Source organism: Nomascus leucogenys, chromosome 10 (assembly GCF_006542625.1).
Source record: "Nomascus leucogenys isolate Asia chromosome 10, Asia_NLE_v1, whole genome shotgun sequence".
NCBI classification, from domain to species: domain Eukaryota; kingdom Metazoa; phylum Chordata; class Mammalia; order Primates; family Hylobatidae; genus Nomascus; species Nomascus leucogenys.
Genome location: NC_044390.1, coordinates 60883772 through 60904507, shown reverse-complemented (window position 1 = coordinate 60904507; position 20736 = coordinate 60883772). Strand labels below are relative to the sequence as shown.

The window sequence follows — 20736 nt, the reverse complement described above, 5'->3', positions numbered from 1 at the left end:
TGGCATGCACCTATAGTCTTAGCTACTCAGGAGGCTGAGGCGGGAGGATCACTAGAGCCCAGGAATTCAAGACCAGCCTGGGCAACACAGCGAGACCCTGTCTCTACAAAAAATAGTAATTAGTAATTATCTGGGTGTGCTAGCATGTACCTATAGGCCTAGCTACTCGGGAAGCTGAGGCGGGAGGATCAATAGAGCCCAGGAATTCAAGACTAGCCTGGGCAACACAGCAGAGACTCCGCCTAAACAAAAAATAGTAATTAGCTTGGTGTGGTAGCATGCACCTGTGGTCCTAGCTACTCAGGAGACTGAGGCAGGAGGATCACTAGAGCCCAGTGAGCTATAATTGTGCCGCTGCATTCCAGCCTGGGTGACAGAGCAAGACCTTGTCTCTAAAAATAAAATATAGTGGACCATGCAAGACAAGTTACAAGTCTCTGTCAAACCAGCTTCTTCAGGCTGGCTGCATGGCAGCTGGAGCAGGGCTGCCCAAGAAGGCATCTGCAGTAGGCAAAAGAGTAGACCCACTGGGCGCGGTGGCTCATGCCTGTAATCCCAGCACTTTGGGAGGCTGAATCGGGTAGATCACCTGAGCTCAGGAGTTCAAGACCAACCTGGGCAACATGGCAAAACCCCATCTCTACTAAAAATACAAAAATCAACCGGACTTGGTGGCTCACGCCTGTAATCTCAGCTACTCAAGAGGCTGAGGCACAAGAATCATTTGAACCCAGGAGGCAGAAGTTGCAGTGAGCCGAGATCATGCCACTGCACTCCAGCCTGGGCGACAGAGCGAGACTCCATCTCAAAAAGAGTGGACCCACCAAAAAATGTTCATGCCCTAATCCCTGGAACCTGTGAATATATTACTTTACGTGGCAAAAGTGACTTTGCAGATGTAACTAGGAATACAGCCCTTGAGATGGGGAGATTATCCTGGATTATCTGGGGTGGGCCCAATCTAATCACTTCAGTCCTTAAGAGCACAGAACCTTTCTAGCTGCAGAGAGTGGGCAACGTTGGAGGACGGGTCAGAGAGAGATGCAATCCGCAAATGCTGAGTTTAAAGGTAGAGGAAGGGGGCATGAGCCGAGGGATGAGACCGCCTCCAGAAACGGGCAATGATCCTCAGAACCAGTGAAAAAAATGGGACCTGAGTCTTACAACTACCAACTTCTGCCAACACCCCAAAATAGGAAACAGATTCTCCCCTGCAGCCCCCAGAAAGGAATGCAGGCTTCTTACACCTTGATTTTCGTCCGGTGAGACCCACATCAGATTTCTGAACTGCCTAAGATAATAAGTGTATGTCCTTTAAGCCGGCAAGTTTGAGGCAAGACCCTCCACCTGCAAAAAGATTATGACTCGCTGAAGACTCAGATTATTTTATTTTATTTTATTTTTTTTTTTTTTTGAGAAGGAGTCTCGCTCCTTCACCCAGGCTGGAGTGCAATGGTGCGATCTCGGCTCACTGCAGGCTCCGCCCCCCGGGGTTCATGCCATTCTCCTGCCTCAGCCTCCCGCGTAGCTGGGACTACAGGCGCCAGCCACCTCGCCCGGTTAATTTTTTGTATTTTTAGTAGAGATGGGGTTTCACCGTGTTAGCCAGGATGGTCTCGATCTCCTGACCTCGTGATCCGCCCACCTCGGCCTCCCAAAGTGCTGGGATTACAGGCGTGAGCCACCGCGCCCGGCCTATTTTTTTTTTTTTTTGAGACAGAGTCTCACTCTGTTGCCCAGGCTGGAGTTCAGTGGCGCGATCTCGGCTCACTGCAACCTCCGCCTCCCAGGTTCAAGCAATTTTCCTGCCTCAGCTTCCCATGGAGGTGGGACTATAGGCGCGTGCCACCACACCTGGCTAATTTTTTTTTGTATTTTTAGTAGAGACGGGGTTTCACCGTGTTAGCCAGGATGGTCTCGATTTCCTGACCTTGTGATCCGCCCGCCTCGGCCTCCCGAAGTGCTGGGATTACAGGCGTGAGCCACTGCGCCTGGCTGATTTTTTTTTTTTTTTTTTTTTTTGAGACAGAGTCTCACTCCTTCACCCAGGCTAGAGTGCAGTGGTGTAATCTCGGCTCACTGCAACCTCCGCCTCCGGGTTCAAGCAATTCTCCTGCCTCAGCCTCCCAAGCAGCTGGAACTACAGACACACACCACCACGCCCGGCTATTTTTTGTATTTTTAGTAGAGATGGGGTTTCACTATGTTGGCCAGGCTGGTCTCGAACTCCTGGCCTCAAGTGATCCACCCACCTCAGCCTCCCAAAGTGCTAGAATTACAGACATGAGCCACCGCACCCGGCCTAGATGACTGTATTTTTTAAGTAATATTTTTCATTAAGGTATGTACAATGTTTTAGATATAATACTACTGCATAGTTAAGACTTACAGTGTAATAATTTTTGAGACAGGGTCTTGCTCTGTCACCCAGGCTGGAGTGCAGTGGCACAATCATGGCAAACTGCAGCCTCGACCTCACGGGTTCAAGTGATCCTCCCACCTCTGCCTCCGGAGTAGCTGAGACCCCAGATGCATGCCACCACTTTTGGCTTTGTTTTTTTTTTTTTTTTTTTTTTTGAGATGGGGGGTCTTCCTATGTTGCCCAGACTAGTCTTGAACTCCTTGGCTCAAGCAATCCTCCTGCCTCGGCCTCCCAAAGTGCTGGGATTACAGGCATGAGCCACTGCACACGGCCTAGTCTAATAACTTTTACACATACTGGGAAACCAAAACGTGTGTGTGACTCACTTTCTTGCTAGATTCACTTTACTGCAGTGGTCTGGAACCAAACCCACAGCATCCCCACTGTACACACAGGACCACGTAATAATCAGTGATGAAGGGCTTTGGACAGGTGCTGCTCTCAACACATCTATACCGATAAGCTCAGTCTTCCTAACACCACTGTCGAGCAGGCAGCCCCACTCCCTTTTTATAGATGAAACACCAAGGCACCAAGAAGTTCAATAACTTAGACATACAGCTGGCAAGTAGGGCAGGATTTGAACCCCAGCAGTCTGTACCCCTAGAATTCTACCACAGGGGAGCAAAACAAGAGGTAAGTCAATTTTGCCTTATTCAGTATGTACTCAGTAGTAGCCAAGGAACTGGAGTTAAGAGTTCAAGACCTAGCTTAATCCAATCACAGAATGACTAGCAGTAAGAAAGCTGTAGCAGTTACGAAAGCTAATCAGTTGTGCGAAGGAGGCTGCTAGCATCAGTGTTAATCCAGGCTGTATAGGGGAAGAGCTGGCATGGAAGCATTCGAGTCTACTGTGCTCCAAGATGCAGATACAGTGAATATGGCAGACACGCTCTGGTAACAGACCCTGAAATAATCACTAATTTCAGTGTTATAATGGCACCATGCGGGGTACACCGACAAAATTCAACACTCTTATTGTGGAGAAGCAAGCCTAGCTGTCTGAGAGCAGGCTTAAGAATGAATTAACAGGCCAGGCACAGTGGCTCACACCTGTAATCCCAACACTTTGTGGGGCTGAGGCAGGCGGATCACTTGAGTCCAGGAGTTCAACACCAGCCTGGCCAACACAGTAAACCCTGGTTTCTACTAAAAATAAGAAAAAGTTAGCCAGGCGTGGTGGCACATGCCTGTAATCCCAGCTACTCAGGAGGCTAAGGCAGGAGAATCGCTTGAACCCAGGAGGTGGAGGTTGCAGTGAGCCAAGTTCGCACCACTGCACTCCAGCCTGGGCGACAGCATGAGACTCTGTCTCAAAAATAAAATAAAATAAAAACAATGAACCAGCTGGACACCATCATACCTGTAATCCCAGCATTTTGGGAGGCTAAGGCAAGTGGATCACTTGAGGTCAAGAGTTTGAACCAGCCTGGTCAACATGGCAAAACCCAGTCTCTAACAAAAATACAAAAATTACTTGGGCTTGGTGGCGGGTGCCTGTAATCCCAGCTACTCGGGACACTGAAGTAGGAGAATTGCTTGAACACGGGAGGCGGAGGTTGCAGTGAGCCGAGATCATGGCCACTGCACTCCAGCCTGGGCGACAGAGCAAGACTCAGCCTCGAGGGGGAAAAAAAAAAAAATTAGCTGGGCGTGGTGGTGCACACCTGTAATCCCAGCTACTTGGGAAGCTGAGACAGGAGAATTGCTTAAGCTCAGGAGGTGGAGGCTGCAGTGAGCTGGGATCACACCATTGCACTGCAGCCTGGGCCACTGAGCAAGACCCTGCCTCAATTAAAAAAAAAAAAAAATCTAAGTTTCAGGTACTGTTGGATGCCATGTTTGTTTATTTTTCATTTAATGAAATATTTTCAAAATGTAAAAAAAAAAAATCTGTGGAGTCATGTAAACTACAATTTCAATGTCTACCACATGGTCAAAAGCAGTCCTCCAAAACTCCAATGCCTACAGTGAAGCAATCTGAGTTTAAAGAAATGTGGAACCCAGGGTCAATGGTGGATTGTAAGGCTCACCTAATGGGATTCCAATTCAGCCAAACAAAATATTTGCACAGGGCCAACAGGGCCCCTGAGCCAGTGGCAACCCCAGTTGAAGGGAAAGGCTTTGGCAAGCAGCGGACCTTGGCAGGAATTCCTGCTTCCTGGCAGTTAACTCCTACAGCATCCACTTTTAAGAACTCTTGAGGAATAATGGCTGGGCCCAGTGGCTCACGCCTGTAATCTCAGCCCTTTGGGAGGCCAAAGCAGAGGACTGCTTCAGCCCAGGAGTTCAAGACCAGCCTGGGCAACAAAGCAAGACCCTCATCTCTAAAAAAAAATTTTTTTTTTTCTGAGACAGAGTTTCACTCCTGTTGCCCAGGCTGGAGTGCAATGGTGCAATCTTGGCTCACTGCAACCTCCGCCTCCCAGGTTCAAGCGATTCTCCTGCCACAGCCTCCCGAGTAGCTGGGATTACAGGTGCCCGCCACCATACCTGGCTAATTTTTTTGTATTTTTAGTAGAGATGGGGTTTCGCCACGTTGGCCAGGCTGGTCTCAAACTCCTGACCTCAGGTGATCCGCCCATTTCGGCCTCCCAAAGTGCTGGGATTACAGACGTGAGCCACCGTGCCCAGCCTTCTAAAAAATTTTTTAAGGATTAGCTGGGCATGGTGGCATGTGCCAGCCACTCAGGAGGCTAAGGCAGGAGGACTGCTTGAGCTCAGGGGTTCGAGGCTGCAGTAAGCCATGATTGTGCCACTGCATTCCAGCCTGGGTGACACAGTGAGATCCTGTCTCTTAAAAAAACAACTGAAAAAAACAAGCTAAGTTAGCCACTAGCATGTGAACCTTTATGTGCCATGCATATTCTCATTTAACCCAATACCAGCTGAAAACCCACGTCATTATTCCTAGACTATGGATATAGAGGTGGCATACGCTTGTTTAAGGTCATGGAGCCAGTGGAGGCCATGTTTTCAAGAAGGCTGGGCAGGCTGGGCATGGTGGCTCACACCCGTAATCCCAACACCTTGGGAAGCTGAGGCAGGAGGATCACTTGAGGCCAGGAATCGAAGACCAGCCTGAGCAACATGGCAAGACCCCGTCTCTATAAAATAAAAAAAAAGGAATAAAAAAGGAAGGCCGGGTCCAAACTTCTCTGAATTGGGTGTAACATCATGAAGCCAGGCACTTTCATAATTTCACTTCCATTCCATTTTAAATCAAGTTTTATTTTGGGAGGATACTGGCACAGATGATTCAAGAAGATATATACCCACTAACTGGTTAAGAAGTGGTTTGACTATAATCCCAGCACTTTGGGAGGCTGAGGCAGGTGGATCACTTGAGGTCAAGTGTTCAAGACCAGCCTGGCCAACATGGAGAAACCCCGACTCTACTGAAAACACAAAAATTAGCCAGGCGTGGTGATATGCACCTGTAATCCCAGCTACTTGGGAGGCTGAGGCAGGAGAATCACTTGAACCCCGGAAGTAGAGGTTGCAGTGAGCCAAGATCACGCCACTGCATTCCAGCCTGGGTGAAAGAACGAAACTCCATCTCGAAAAAAAAAAAAAAAAAAACAAAAAAAAAAACGACAAAGTAGTAGTTAAGGCATGATGGCTCATACTTGTAATCCTAACCTTTGGGACACATAGGCAGGAGGACTGCTTGAGGGCAGGGGTTTAAGACCAGCCTGGGCAATATGGTGAAACCTCACGTATACAGAAACAAAAACTAAGAAAGTCAGCTGGGCATGGTGGTGGGCACCTGTGGTCCCAGCTTCTCAGGAGGCTGAGGATCCCTTGAGCCCAGGAGTTCAAGGCTACAATGAGTTATAATTGTGCCAGGGCACTCCAGCCTGGACAACAGAGTGAGACCCATCTCTAAAAATAAAAAGTGTTTCTTTTTTTGAGACAGTGTCTCACTGTCACCCAGGCTGGAGTGCAGTAGCGTGATCTCGGCTCGCTACATACAGCCTCAACCTCTGGGGCTCAAGTGATACTCCCACCTTAGTCTGTTGAGTAGTTGGGACCAGAGGCGCACAGCACTACTCCTGGCTAATTTTTGTATTTTTAGTAGAGATGGGGTTTTGCCCTGTTGCCCAGGCTGGTCTCAAACTCCTGGCTCAAGAGATTCGTCCGCCACTGCCTCCCAAATTGCTGGGATTACAGGCGTAAGCCACAGCACCCAGCCTTCAAAAAAAGAAAGAAAAGAAAAAGGGGGGTGTTGAACCAAATATCCATCCCTCCCCAAAGACCCAAATCAGAACTGGACTGGCCCAACCAGGTCATTTAACAAGCCCAAGGAAATAGAAAAATGGCAAAGAGTGCTTTCACAAATCCAGCTGGAAGTGTCCACGCCTGGTGAGGGTTCCTATGACTCATGCACACCTCACTTGAACAAATTTTCAGGAATGAACTGATGGCGTTCATGAACAAGGGGCTGGGACCAGTGCTCCCACTGATCCTTGTGCACGGAAGTTGGACAGAGGCATGAACTGCTAAAGCCAGGGCCTCCAACATTAGACACACACACTAAAGAACACACCCATGAACACACACAAACACACACGAAAGTGTAGCCAGTTCTCATTAGCAAGACTTCCCTGATGCCCAGGGCTCACAGACACAGATTTACAGGAAAAGACCAACCATGCAGCCTTCACGTTTCCTGGGCCCTGCGCTGCAATGCACGGTTAAAGTTCCTGCCAAAACATGGACTTTCCCAAGGAGCAAGAACCACACAGTCCCAAGTGACAGAATGAGTTCCCCCCAAGGAAGGCTGGGCTCTCAAACATGAGCCAGCCCAGCCCAGGCCCCGACGGGTGACATCCGTCTCTGGAGGCCGCCATCGGGATGCACAGCTTTGGGGGAAAGGCACTGAGGGACCCCCCACCACAGAAGCGCCCCTGGGGACCGGGCCGGACACCGGAAGTGGAGGCCGAAGTGCCGGTGCCCGAAGGGTGTCCGTTGGCCGCGGGCTGCCCACTTCCTGTGCGACCAAGCTGGAGGCAGGAGCCCGGCCCACCGCTGCTTGGAGAAGGGGACCCCGGAGACGAACCCAAAGCTTGCTGTATTTGGGGATCAAAAGAGAACCCCCACCCCGCCTAGTTTCTAGCCACCAGGGAGCTACGGAGGAATCCACGGCCCATTTTGGCGCCAAACAGCCCGGGCACGCGCGACCGGAAGTGCCACCCTGCCCGCGCCAACTGCCGCTGCGCGCCGCACCACCCCACGCATGCGCGCCCGTCTGTCAGCAGCGGCCACCGGCCACCCCAAGGGGAAGCGACCCCCCACCCAGCTCCCTGCCTGGACCCCCGAGTCCGCGTCCTCCCCCATGGTACCTACCGCCTGCGGACATCGTCGGGCAGCGAGATGGCCGGGACGGCCAGTGTGGGCACCCGGGCTGGGGCGGTACGCGCCGGCATCTCGGAGGCTTCAGCAGACGCAGCGGCGGGCAGCGCAGGCGCCCCGGCTTTTCGCGCGGAAACCGATGGGGAGGGGCGATGAGGGGAGGCGGCGTCTACCACCCCAGTCCGGGTGTGGGGGAGGAGGGGATGTACCAAACGGAGAGAGGCGATACCCTGTGCAGAAAGATGGAACGGAACCGGCCATGCCCAGGGAACACGCATGCGCAAGGCGGGCACACACCCCCGCGCGGAGCAGTGGGCTCGTCCAAGCTCCACGGTTTGCTGGGAGGTGGGCACGGTGCCCGAGGCATTCATTCATTCATTCTTTCAGGTGTGATGGGGATAAAGCAGCGAGAAGCCCCCAAGGGCTTGTGAGAGCCCTTGAGTGAAGTCCTCAGTTCCAATCCAACCTCCATCTATTTGCTGGCTATACGACCTTGGGTGGGTCACTAGGGCTCAGCCTCTGTGTCCTCATCTGTAAAACGGGGTAATTGCACCTACTCTAGAAAATCTTGAGTATGCACAGAATCTGTAGCTAGTACCAAGAATCTCACAGTGTATAGAGGCCCGTGCCACTTCTATACACAGTGTGTGTGGGGTTTTTTGTTCCCTTTTTTAAGCACCACGTGGTTCACGCCTGTCATCCCAGCACTTTGGGAGGCCAGGGTGGGAGGATCGCTTGAGCCCAGGAGTTTTAGACCAGCCTAGGTAACATAGAGAAACAGCATCCCCCCCCAAAAAAAAAAAAAAAAAAAAAAAAAAGAAAGAAAGAAAGAAAAAAACAAAAACAAAAATTAGCTAGGCGTGGTGGCATGTGCCTGTAGTCCAAACTACTCCAGAGGTTGAGGCAGGAAGATCACTTGAACCGGAGAGGCAGAGGTTGCAGTGAGCCATGATTGTACCACTACATTCCAGCCTGGGAGACAGAGCAAGACCTTGTCTCAAAAAAATAAAAATAAAAAGTAAGAATAAATTAAGAAGCACCATGCCAGGCACAGTGGCTCACGCCTGTAATCCTAGTGCTTTGAGAGGCCCAGGTGGGAGGATCACTTAAGGTTAGGAGTTCAAGACCAGCCTGAGCAACATAGGGATATCCCATCTCTACAAAAAATACAAAGATTTGCTGGGCATGGTGACACACACCTGTAATCCTAGCTACTTGGGAGGCTGAGGTGGGAGGATGGCTTGAGCCCTGGCAGTGTAGGCTGCAGTGAGCCATGATTGGGCCACTGGACTCCTGCCTGGGCAACAGGGTAAGACCCTGTCTCACTCTGTCACCCCGGCTGGCGTGCAGTGGTGAGATCTTGGCTCACTGCAACCTCTGCCTCCCAGGTTCAAGCAATTCTCATGCCTCAGCCTCCCTAGTAGGCTGGCATTACGGGCGTACTCCACCATGCCTGGCTAATTTTTGTATTTTTAGTGGTAGAGACAGGGTTTCACCATGTTGGCCAGGCTAGTCTGGAACTACTAGCCTCAAGCAGTCCACTTGCCTCAGCTTCCCAAAGTGCTAGGATTATAGGCCTAAGCCACCGCAACTGGCCAGAATTTTTTTTTTAAAAGCACCAGAACGTGGGGGAAAGATTGTGTCTTTAACAAATGGTGCTGAGAAAACTGTATTAACCACATACAAAAGAATGAAGTTGGACCCTTACCTTATACCATATACAAAAACACAAAATTTATTAAAGACTTAAACATAAGACCTGAAACTATAGTGCTCCCAGAAGAAAACATGGGGAAAACCTTCATGACATTGGATTTGGCAATGATTTCTTGGATATGACAGCAAAACACAGGCAACAAGACAAAAGATAGACAAATGGGTTTGCATCAAACTTAAGGATAGCTATACAGCAAAAGAAATGACCAACACAGTGAAAAGGCAACCTACAGAATGGGGAAAAAAAAAAGTTTGCAAACTATATTATCTGGTAAAGGGTTAATATCCAGAATATATGAAAAATTAACAGCCAGGCATGGTGGTTCATGCTTGTGATCCCTGCACTTTGGGAGGCCCAGGCAGGCAGATCACTTGAGCCTGGTAGTTTTAGACCAGCATGAGCAACATGGCAAAACCTCGTCTCTACCAAAAAAAGAAGAAAAAAAATTATATAAAAAATAAATTACTACCAGTCAGTCTTGGTGGCTCACGCCTGTAATCCCAGCACTTTGAGAGGCCGAGGCGGGTGGATCACCTGAGGTCAGGAGTTTAAGACCAGCCTGGCCAACATGGTGAAACCCTGTTTCTCCTCAAAATATAAAAATTTGCTGGGCATGGTAGCGCGCCTGTAATCCCAGCTACTCGGAAGGCTGAGTCAGGAGAATCACTTGAACCCAGGATGCAGAGGTTGCAGTGAGCCGAGATTGCACCATTGCGCTCCAGCCTGGGCAACAAGAGAGAAACTCTGTCTCAAATAAAAATTTTAAAAATAATAAATTTCTACAACGCAACAACAAAAACTCTATTTAAAAATGAACAAATGGGCTGGGTGCGGTGGCTCACACCTGTGATCCCAGCACTTTGGGAGGCTGAGGCGGCAGGCGGATCATGAGGTCAGGAGATCAAGACCATCCTGGCTAACATGGTGAAACCCCGTCTCTACTAAAAATACAAAAAATTAGCCAGGCGTGGTGGCAGTCTCTTGTAGTCTCAGCTACTCAGGAGGCTGAGGCAGGAGAATGGTGTGAACCTGGGAGGTGGAGCTTGCAGCAAGCCGAGATCGCGCCACTGCACTCCATCCAGCCTCAGCAACAGAACAAGACTCCATCTCAAAAACAAACAAAAAGAGCAAATGATTTGAATATATACTTTCCCAAAGAAGATAGGCAAATAGAAAAAAAGCATATGAAGAGATGCTCAACATCACTGGTCTTCGGGGAAATGCAAATCAAAACCACAATGAAATATCCCTAAGACCCCTTAGAATGGCCACTGTCAAATAATAAGTGTTGGTGAAGATGTGGAGAAATTGGAACCCTTGTGCACGGTTGAGAGTCGAATAAAATATGGTGAAGCTGCTATGAGAAACAGCGTGGAAGTTCCTCAAAAAATTAAAAATAGAATTATCATATGATCCAGCAATCCCATTTCTGGATATAAATTCAAAAGAATTGAAAAGAGGATCTTAAAGAGATATTTGCATACCCGTCTTCATTGCAGCATTAGTCACAACAGCCAAGAGATAGGGAAAAAAAAAAAAAAAAGACCATATTGCTGCTAAGAGATGGGGTCTTGCTATGTTGCCCAGGCAGGTCTCAAACTCCTGGGCTCAAGGCATCCTCCCACCTCAGGTAGTAGCTTCTTAAGTAGCTGGGACTACAGGTATGTGCCACCATAATGGGCTAATTTTGTATATTTTTTGTAGAGACAGGATTTCTCCATGTTGCCCAGGTTGGTCTCAAACTCCTGAGCTCAAGCAATCTGCTGGCCTTGGCCTCCCAAAGCACTGGGATTACAGGTGTAAGCCACTGCACCCAGCCTAATTCAGTCTTTAAAAAAGAAAAAATGGCCAGGTGCAGTGGCTCACACCTGTACTCCCAACACTTTGGGAAGCCAAGGCAGGAGTATCACCTGAGGTCAGGAGTTTGAGACCAGCCTGACCAACATGGAGAAACTCCATCTCTACTAAAAATACAAAATTAGCCAGATGTGGTGGCTCATGCCTATAATCCCAGCTACTCCGGAGGCTGAGGCAGAAGAATTGCTTGAACCCGGGAGGTGGAGGCTGTGGTGAGCCAAGATTACACCATTGCACTCCAGCCTGGGCAACAAGAGGGAAACTCCATCTCAAAATAAATAAATAATATAAAAGTAAAAATACAAAATTAGCTAAGTATGGTGGCACGCACCTGTAAACCCAGCTACTTAGGAGGCTAAGGCAAGAGAATTGCTTGAACCCGAGAGGTGGAGGCTGCAGTGAACCAAGTTTGCACCATTGCACACCAGCCTGGGCGACAAGAGTGAAGTTCCGTCTCAAAAAAAAAAAAAAGAAAAGAAAAAATATCTTCTTATATGCTACAACATGAATGAACCTTGAGAACATTACTCTCAGTGAGAGAACTTAATCACACAAAGACAAATACCGTACAATTCCACTTATGAAGTATCTAAAGTAATCAAAATCTTAGGAACAGAAAGTAGAATAGTGGTTACCAAGGACGGGGGGGAAGGAGGAAAAGGCGTTATTGTTCAAGAGTTTCAGTTTTACAAAATGATTCCAGAGATCTGTTGCACAACAATGTGTATATACTGAACTGTACGCTGAAAAATTGATAAGATGGTAAATAAAATGCTATTAGTAAATGGGGCTAAGTTTTTTTGGTTTTTTTTTTTTTTTTTTTTTTTTTTTGACAGAGTCTCGCTCTGTCGCCCAAGCTGGAGTGCAGTGGCACAATCTCAGTTCACTGTAACCTCTGCCTCCTGGGTTCAAGCGATTCTCCTCCCTCAACCTCCCGAGTAGCTGGGATTACAGGCATGCACCACTATGCCCAGCTAATTTTTGTATTTTTAGCAGAGACAGTGTTTTGCCATGTTGGCCAGGTTTGTCTTGAACTCCTGACCTCAAGTGATCCACCCACCTTGGCCTCCCAAAGGGCTGGGATTACAGGCATGAGCCACGGCACCTAGCCCTAAAAAGTACTTTACCTTCAACAACAAGAAGCACCAGAAAGGAGTTTAAAATTAGGGCATATTTTTACATTTTTATATTGCAAAAGATTTGTATTATAAAATTCATAAGTGAATGTGTTTATATGCATGTACACATACACGCACACACAGTTCCCCCAACAGCTGGTAGGGAAGGGTCATCCTGGCCAGAAGTGAACCTTCACACAGACCCTCCATTTGCTATGAATTACTCACACTTGGCAGGACCCAGGAAGACTGAATAATAAGACTAAAATTCCCAGCGATTAATATTGAATTGCACTTATGTAGTCTACCAGGCTGTTTAGATAATTTTTTTTCTTTTTCAATTTTTTTTTAATAGAGACAGGGTCTCACTCTGTTGCCTAGGCTGGTCTTGAACTCTTGAGCTCAAGCAATTACAGGCGTGAGCCACTGTGCCTGGGGCTTTTTGGGTTTTTTTTGTTTTTTCTTTTTTTTTGAGACTGAGTCTGTCTCTGTAGCCCAGGCTGGAGTGTAGTGGCGCAATCTCGGCTCACTGCAAGCTCCACCTCCCAGGTTCACGCCATTCTCCTGCCTCAGTCTCCTGAGTAGCTGGGATTACAGGCGCCTGCCACCATGCCCAGCTAATTTTTTGTGTATTTTTAGTAGTGACGGGGTTTCACTATATTGGCCAGACTGGTCTCAAACTCCTGACCTCGTGATCTGCCCGCCTCGGCCTCCCAAAGTGCTGGGATTACAGGCGTGAGCCATCGCGCCTGGCTGTTTTGTCTTGTTTTGTTTTTTGAGACAGGGTTTCACTCCTGTCTCTCAGGCTGGAATGGAATGGTGTGCAATCTCGGCTCACTGCAACCTCCACCTCCCAGGCTCAAGCAATTATCTTGCCTCGGCCTCCCGAGTAGCTAGGAATACAGGCATGTGCCACCATGCCTGGTTAATTTTTGTAGAGACGAGGTTTTGCCATGTTGCCCAGGCTGGTCTCAAACTCCTGAACTCAAGTGATCCTCCTGCCTCAGCCTCCCAAAGTGCTGTAATTACAGGCCTGAGCTACTGTGCCCAGCCTTCTTCTATTTTGTGACAGGGTCTCACTCTGTCACCCAGGCTGGAATGCAGTGGCATGATCACCATTCACTGTAACCTCAGCCTCCCAGGCTCAAGCAATCCTCCCATCTCAGCCTCCCAAGTAGCTGGGACCCACGGGCACACACAACCAGGCTTGGCTAATTTTTAATAAATTTTTGTAGAGACGGGGTGTCTCATGTTGCCCAGCCTGGGAATTATTTAATCTAATCCTTAACCATAAAGGTAGGTAGCAAGACCCTGTTTGCCATGGCCTGAAATATTCATCATATAGGACTCTCAGAGGCCACTTACCGAAGATCATAGATTCACTCAGCAGTAAGGACCATGAGTCCAACTGTCTTTCATCCAGAACCTGAAGGCAAAACAGTGGCCCCAGGGATGGCCAGTTGTCCAGGCCATGGGAGACGAAAGGGATAGCACTTGAAGGAAGCTGGACTAGGGTAGGAACAGAAAGGGAATGACAGAAGACAGTCTCACCAGAGTGAACCTTAGGCCCATAAACCTGTCAGAACCCATGAACAGGGCCCCTAACCCACCTTAGAGCCAGGGTAGGAGATAGGAAGAGGGGACAGATAAACAGATCTCCTACTCAGGGACTTCAACGCAAGACCAGCTGCATTTATTGGGGACTTCCTCTAAGCTAGATTTCCTTTGTAACAGCATTGTCAACCTTGTCAGGAAGAGATGGCTTGACCCATCTTCCAGATATGGGGGAAAAAACTCAGATATGGAAACGATTTGCCTTAAGGGCACCCTGCAAGTTGGAATTTGCTTCCAAGTTGTTTGGGCGAAAAATCCAGGCATCTCCTTTCATGCCTCTCCTTGCCTCAGATGCAAAACATGAGCAAGCTCTGCTGGTTCTTCCTCTGAAATACAAGCCAAGTCTTTCTACTTATCCACGCTCCTGCTACCCCAGCCCAAACTGCCATCATCACTCACCTGGACTTCATTCTAGAAGCCTCCTCCCTGACCTCCCAGCTGCCCTGGAGAATCCCTTCCAAATGCTTTGGCTAGAAAGCTTTATTTTATTTATTTATTTATTTAGAGACAGAGTCTTACTCTGTCACCCAGGCTAGAGTGCAGTGGCACAATCTCAGCCCACTGCAACCTCTGCCTCCCGGATTCAAGCAGTTCTCCTGCCTCAGCCTCCCGACTAGCTGGGATTACAGGCACTGGCCACCACGCCTAGCTAATTTTTGTATTTTTAGTAAATACGAGGTTTCACCATGTTAGCCAGGCCAACTCCTGACCTGTGATATACCCACCTCAGCCTCTCAAAGTGCTGGGATCACAGGTGTAAGCCACCGCACCAGCCTTTTTTTTTTTTTTTTTTTTTTTGAGATGAAGTCTCACTCTGTTGCCAGGCTGGAGTGCAATGGCGTGATCTTGGCTCACTGTTACCTCCATCTCCCAGGTTCAAGCAATTCTCTTGCCTCGGCATTCCAAGTAGCTGGGACTACAGGAACGAGCCACCATGTCCAGCTAATTTTTTGTATTTTTAGTAGAGATGGGGTTTCACCATGTTGGCCAGGCTAGTCTCAAACACCTGACCTCAAGTGATCCACCCACCTCAGCCTCCCAAAGTGCTGGGATTACAGGAGTGAGCTATGTGTCCGGCCTTTTTTTAAACAACAACAACAACAACCCAGCTGGGGTCTCACTGTCACCACAGGCTGGAGTACAGTGACATGATCATAGCTCACTACAGCCTCAAACTCCTGGGCTCAAGCAATCCTCCCATCTTAGTCTCCCAAAGCACTGGGATTACAGGCATGAGCCACTACACCTGGCCCTGAGAAATGTTTACAAAAATAAACTGGAACATGCCATCCTCTTCTTTGCCACTAAAACCTTCCAGAACTTCCCATTCTTCTTGAAATAAAATCTAAGCATTTTATTATTTTTATGGGGTCCTGTTCTGGTGAGTCTTATTCCTCCCGTCACTGAGCACCAGTTTTGGGGTGGTTTTTTTTTTTTTTTTTTTGAGACGGAGTTTCACTCTTGTTCCCCAGGCTGGAATGCAGTGGTGTCATCTCAGCTCACTGCAGCCTCTGCCTCCTGGGTTCCAGTGATTCTCCTGCATCAGCCTCCCGAGTAGCTGGGATTACAGGCACTCACCACCACACCCGGTTAATTTTTGTATTTTTAGTGGAGACAGAGTTTCGCCATATTAGCCAGGCTAGTCTCGAACTCCTGACCTCAAGTGATCTTCCCACCTCGGCCTCCCAAAGTGCTGGGATTACAGGCATGAGCCACTGCACCCAGCCTAGCTTTATTTTAATTTTGTATTTTTGAGACAGGGTCTCACTGTCACCCAGGCTGGAGTGTAGTGGTGCAATCACAGCTCACTGCAGCCTCCAACCCCTGAGCTCAAGCAATCACCCCACCTCAGCCTCCCAAGTAGCTGGGACTACAGGTACACAACACATCTGACTTGTTTTGTTTTGTTTTGTTTTTGGTAGAGACAGGGTCTTGCTATGTTGCCCAGGCTGGTCTTAAACTCCTGGGCTCAAGCGATTCTCCTGCCTCAGCCTCCCAAAGTGCTGGGATTACAAGTATGAGCCACTGCCCCTGGCCTCTCAGGTTCTTTTTTTTTTTTTTTTTTTTGAGACGGAGTCTCGCTCTTTCACCCAGGCTGGAGTGCAGTGGCGCAATCTCGGCTCACTGCAGGCTCTGCCCCCCCGGGGTTCACGCCATTCTCCTGCCTCAGCCTCCCGCGTAGCTGGGACTACAGGCGCCGGCCACCTCGCCCGGTTAATTTTTTGTATTTTTAGTAGAGATGGGGTTTCACCGTGTTAGCCAGGATGGTCTCGATCTCCTGACCTCGAGATCCGCCCGCCTCGGCCTCCCAAAGTGCTGGGATTACAGGCATGAGCCACCGCGCCCGGCCCCTCTCAGGTTCTTAAGTGCCCCAAAGCCTTTGTTTTTGCTGCCACTTCTGCCCAAATCAGCATTCTGGAAGATTCACACAGCTCAACGTTGCCTCAAAACAGAGGCTTCCCCAGACCACTGGGAAGCAACCCTTTACCCACCTAGTCATGCTTTACTATTACTGTTTTTTCGTAGCATTTACCACTGTCGAAGATTCTTTTTTTTTTTTTTCTTTCTTTCTTAGAGTCTTGCTCTGTCGCCCAGGCTCAAGTGCAATGGTGCAATCTCAGCTCACTGCAACCTGTGTCTTTCAGGTTCAAACGATTTTCCTGCCTTAGCTTCCCGAGTGGCTGGGATTACAGGCACCCACCACCACACCTGGCTAATTTTTTGTATTTTTTTAGTAGAGATGGGGTTTCACGATGTTGGCCAGGCTGGTCTCGAACTCCTGACCTCAGGTGATTTGCCTGCCTCCGCCTCCCAAAGTGCTGGGATTACAGGTGTGAGCCACTGCGCCCAGCCTGAGATTTTCTTATTTACTATCTGTGGTAATCTGTCTGTCCCACAAGAACAAAGCAGGAGTTGGCACACGTTTTCTGTAAAGAACCAGATAAATATTTCAGGTTTCATGAGCCACACATTCTATGCCTCAACTACTCAACCCTGCCATCATCAAAGTGCAGAAACAGCCATCACCAATATGTAAATGAGTAGGTATGACTGTGTTCCAGTAAAACTTTATTTATAAAAACAGATGGTCAGCCAGATTTGGCCTTCAGGCCTTAGTGTGCTGACCCCTCCACAGACTACAAGCTCCAAAGGAATGCAAATATAGGTTGAATTAACATACAGGACATGAGGCTAGGCATGGTGGCTCACACCTGTAATCCCAGCACTTTGCGAGGCCAAGACAGGCAGATCACCTGAGGTCAGGAGTCGAGACCAGCGTGGCCAACATGGTGAAACCCTGTCTCTACTAAAAATACAAAAATTAGCTGGGCATGGTGGCATGCACCTGTAGTCCCAGCTACCCAGAAGGCTGAGGCAGGAGAGTTGCTTGAATCCAGGAGGCGGAGGTTGCAGTGAGCCAAGATCGTGCCACTGCACTCAAGCCTGGGCGACAGAGCAAGACTTTGTCTCAAAAAAAAAAAACCTCAAAAATTAGCCATGCATGGTGTCATGCACCTGTAGTCCCAGCTACTCAGGAGGCTGAGACAGGAGAACTGCTTGAACCCGGGAGGTGGAGGTTGCAGTGAGCCAAGATCACATCACTGCACTCCAACCTGGGTGACAGAGTGAGACCCTGTCTCAAAATAAATAAAAGTAAAGTTGTTTTTCCCCCAACAACAGTGTCATTTCCATTTTACAAACAGAAACCCAAACCGGATCAGGTTACAAACCTAGTTTTGTCTCCAGTTCCTGGGTCATTTGCTTTGTTCACTTGACCATTAGAAATCTCAAACAGGGGCCGGGCGCGGTGGCTCACGCTTGTAATCCCAGCACTTTGGGAGGCCGAGGCAGGCGGATCACAAGGTCAGGAGATCGAGACCACGGTGAAACCCCGTCTCTACTAAAAATACAAAAAATTAGCCGGGCGTGGTGGCGGGCGCCTGTAGTCCCAGCTACTCGGAGAGGCTGAGGCAGGAGAATGGCATGAACCCGGGAGGCGGAGCTTGCAGTGAGCTGAGATCGCGCCACTGCACTCCAACCTGGGTGACAGAGCGAGACTCCGTCTCGAAAAAACAAACAAAAAGAAAAGAAATCTCAAACAAAGGGCCAGGCGCAGTGACTCACGCCTGTAATCCCAGCACTTTGGGAGGCCGAGGCAGGTAGATCACTTGAGGTCAAGAATTTGAGACCAGCCTGGCCAAAATGATTAAACCTCATCTCTGCTAAAAATATGAAAATTAGCTGAGTGTGGTGGCTCACACCTGTAATCCCAGCTACATGGGAGGCTGAGGCAGGAGAATCGCTTGAACTCAGGAGTTTGAGGTTGTAGTGAGCTGAGATTGTGCCACTTCACTCCAGCCTGGGCAACAGAGTGAGACTCCATCAAGAAAGAGACAGAGTGAGAGAGTGAGAGAGAGCGAGAGAGAGAGAGAGAAAGAGAGCAAAAGAGCGAAAGAGAGAGAGAGAAAAAGAGAGAGAGAGAGAAAGAGAAAGAGAGAAAGAGAAAGCGAGAGAGAGAAAAAGAGAGAAAGAGAAAGAGAGAGAGAGAGAAAGAGAAACAAAGAAAGAGAGAAAGAAAGAGAAAGGAAGGAGAAAAGAAAAGAGAGGAGAAGGCTGGGCGCGGTGGCTCACGCCTGTAATCCCAGCACTTTGGGAGGCTGAGGCGGGCGGATCACGAGCTCAAGAAATCGAGACTATCCTGGCTAACACGGTGAAACCCTGTCTCTACTAAAAATACAAAAAAATTAGCCGGGCATGGTGCAGACACCTGTAATCCCAGCTACTCAGAAGGCTGAGGCGGGAGAATGGTGTGAACCCGGGAGGCAGAGCTTGCAGTGAGATTGCGCCACTGCACTCCAGCCTGGGCAAAAGCGCGAGACTCAGTCTCAAAAAAAAACAAAGGAGAAAAGAAAGACCAAACAAAGGTCGAGTACAGTGGCTCACGCCTTACCTGAGAGAAGGAAGTGGAACCTCTAGAAGAAAACAGGTACAGATTTTGTGGGCATTCACTCTGCCTCCACCTCTCAGCCTCCAAAGTCACATTCACTAACATGCCACAAGACAGACTTGCCAGGCCAGTCATGGTGGCTCATGCCTGTGATCCCAGCGCTTTGGGAAGCTGGGGCAGGATTGCTTAAGGACAGGAATTTGAGGCTGCAGTGAGCTGTAATCATGCTATTGCACTCTAGCCTGGGCAACAGAGTAAGACCACGTATCTAAAAAACAAAAAGTAAATTTAGGCCGGGCACGGTGGCTCATGCCTGTAATCCCAGCACATTGCGAGGCCGAGGCAAGTGGATCACTTGAGGTCAGGCATCTGATACTGGCCACCATGGTGAAACCTCATCTCTACTAAAAATACAAAAATTAGCTGGGCATGGTAGCAGGCACTTGTAATTCCAGCTACTCGGGAGGCTGAGGCACAAGAATCGCTTGAACCTGGGAGGTAGAGGTTGCAGTGAGCCAAGATCATGCCACCGCACTCCACCCTGGGCGACAGAACAAGACTGTCCCCACCAAAAAGAAAAAATGTAAATGAAAAGGAAAGATCTGCCAGGCCATAGCTCCTTGCTTCCCAGGCCACATTCCAGGGAGGCCAAGAGAGGCCCAGAGATCAGTCTAACCGAGGTCCAGGCAGCCCAGAGCATGAGGGCTGGTAGAGAGCTGGCCACGTGTCCTGAGCTACGGTCAGTCAGAAGGCTGAAGGTGAGTCATCCCAGACACCGTGCTCAGTGCCAGGCCCATCAGAGGCCCTGGGCAGGAACAGCAGCACTCAGTAACAATGGGGACACTTTACCACCCTCACCCCGGAAGGGCCTCAGAAGCACTCTATCCAGGCTCGACTTGCCCAAGCCAGGAATCAGATCTGCAGAAACCCAAGTCCCATAGCGTGTGCGGGGTAGAGCCACCTACTCCTTGCGGGGCCTTTGAGCAGGCGGACAGCTCTCTGTTGGGGATCACAAGAGGCTTGCTGCCAAGCCCTCCGGGTTTTTCCTTCAAAGAGCCCTTGAGTCAGCTGATCTGCTCCTCCTGGGCCCCTGGCCCAGGTCACCCTCACCTTTCTCCTGGATGCCTGCCCAGCCTCGTTTCTGGGCTGCTACTTGGCCTCCTCACCATCCATTCACCACGGAAGAAGTTCATCAGAACCCAAATCTGATCATGTTAGCTCCTCCCTACCTCACCGAATGCCCCTGAATGGCTTCTCAGGACTCTTAGAGTAAACCCAACCCTACCTTCTCCACTGCAGCCCACAAGGCTCAGTGCCCAGCCCTGTCTTGTCCTTTCAGCTCCTGCCACCCACCTATTAACCCACTCCAGTTGAGTCACATCATGGACAGTCCCAGCCTCTTTCTGCCTAAGACCTGTGGTGGCCAGCCTCCAAGAAGGCCCTCAATGTCTCTTGGTATTCATGCCCTGCCAAGCCTTCTTCCATAGTCAGGGCCAGCTTATGTGGCCAAGAGAAGGTGAGTGACTTCCAAGGCTAGATCATAAAAGGCATTACAACACCACCTTGCGTTCCCCAGGAAACCAGCCGCCATATTGTAAGGATGCTCAAGCAGCCCTGCAGGGAGGCCCATAGGAAGAGAAACCAATTTATCAGCCAGCTGAGTGAGCCACATTGGAAGTAGCTGCGCTCCAGCCCCCATCGGACC

At 49.2% G+C, this 20736-nt stretch overlaps 1 protein-coding gene across 1 annotated transcript in view; it reads right to left on the bottom strand.

The window, feature by feature from the left end:
* Positions 1-8079, bottom strand: part of DNMT1 (DNA methyltransferase 1) — a 62992-nt gene extending 54913 nt beyond the window's left edge. The window contains exon 1 of the mRNA XM_030820898.1: positions 7772-8079. Within this exon, the coding sequence (XP_030676758.1) occupies positions 7772-8055 (284 nt within the window). The 5' untranslated portion in view covers positions 8056-8079. The remainder of the gene's footprint in view (positions 1-7771) is intronic.
* Between the last annotated feature and the right edge of the window lie 12657 nt (positions 8080-20736).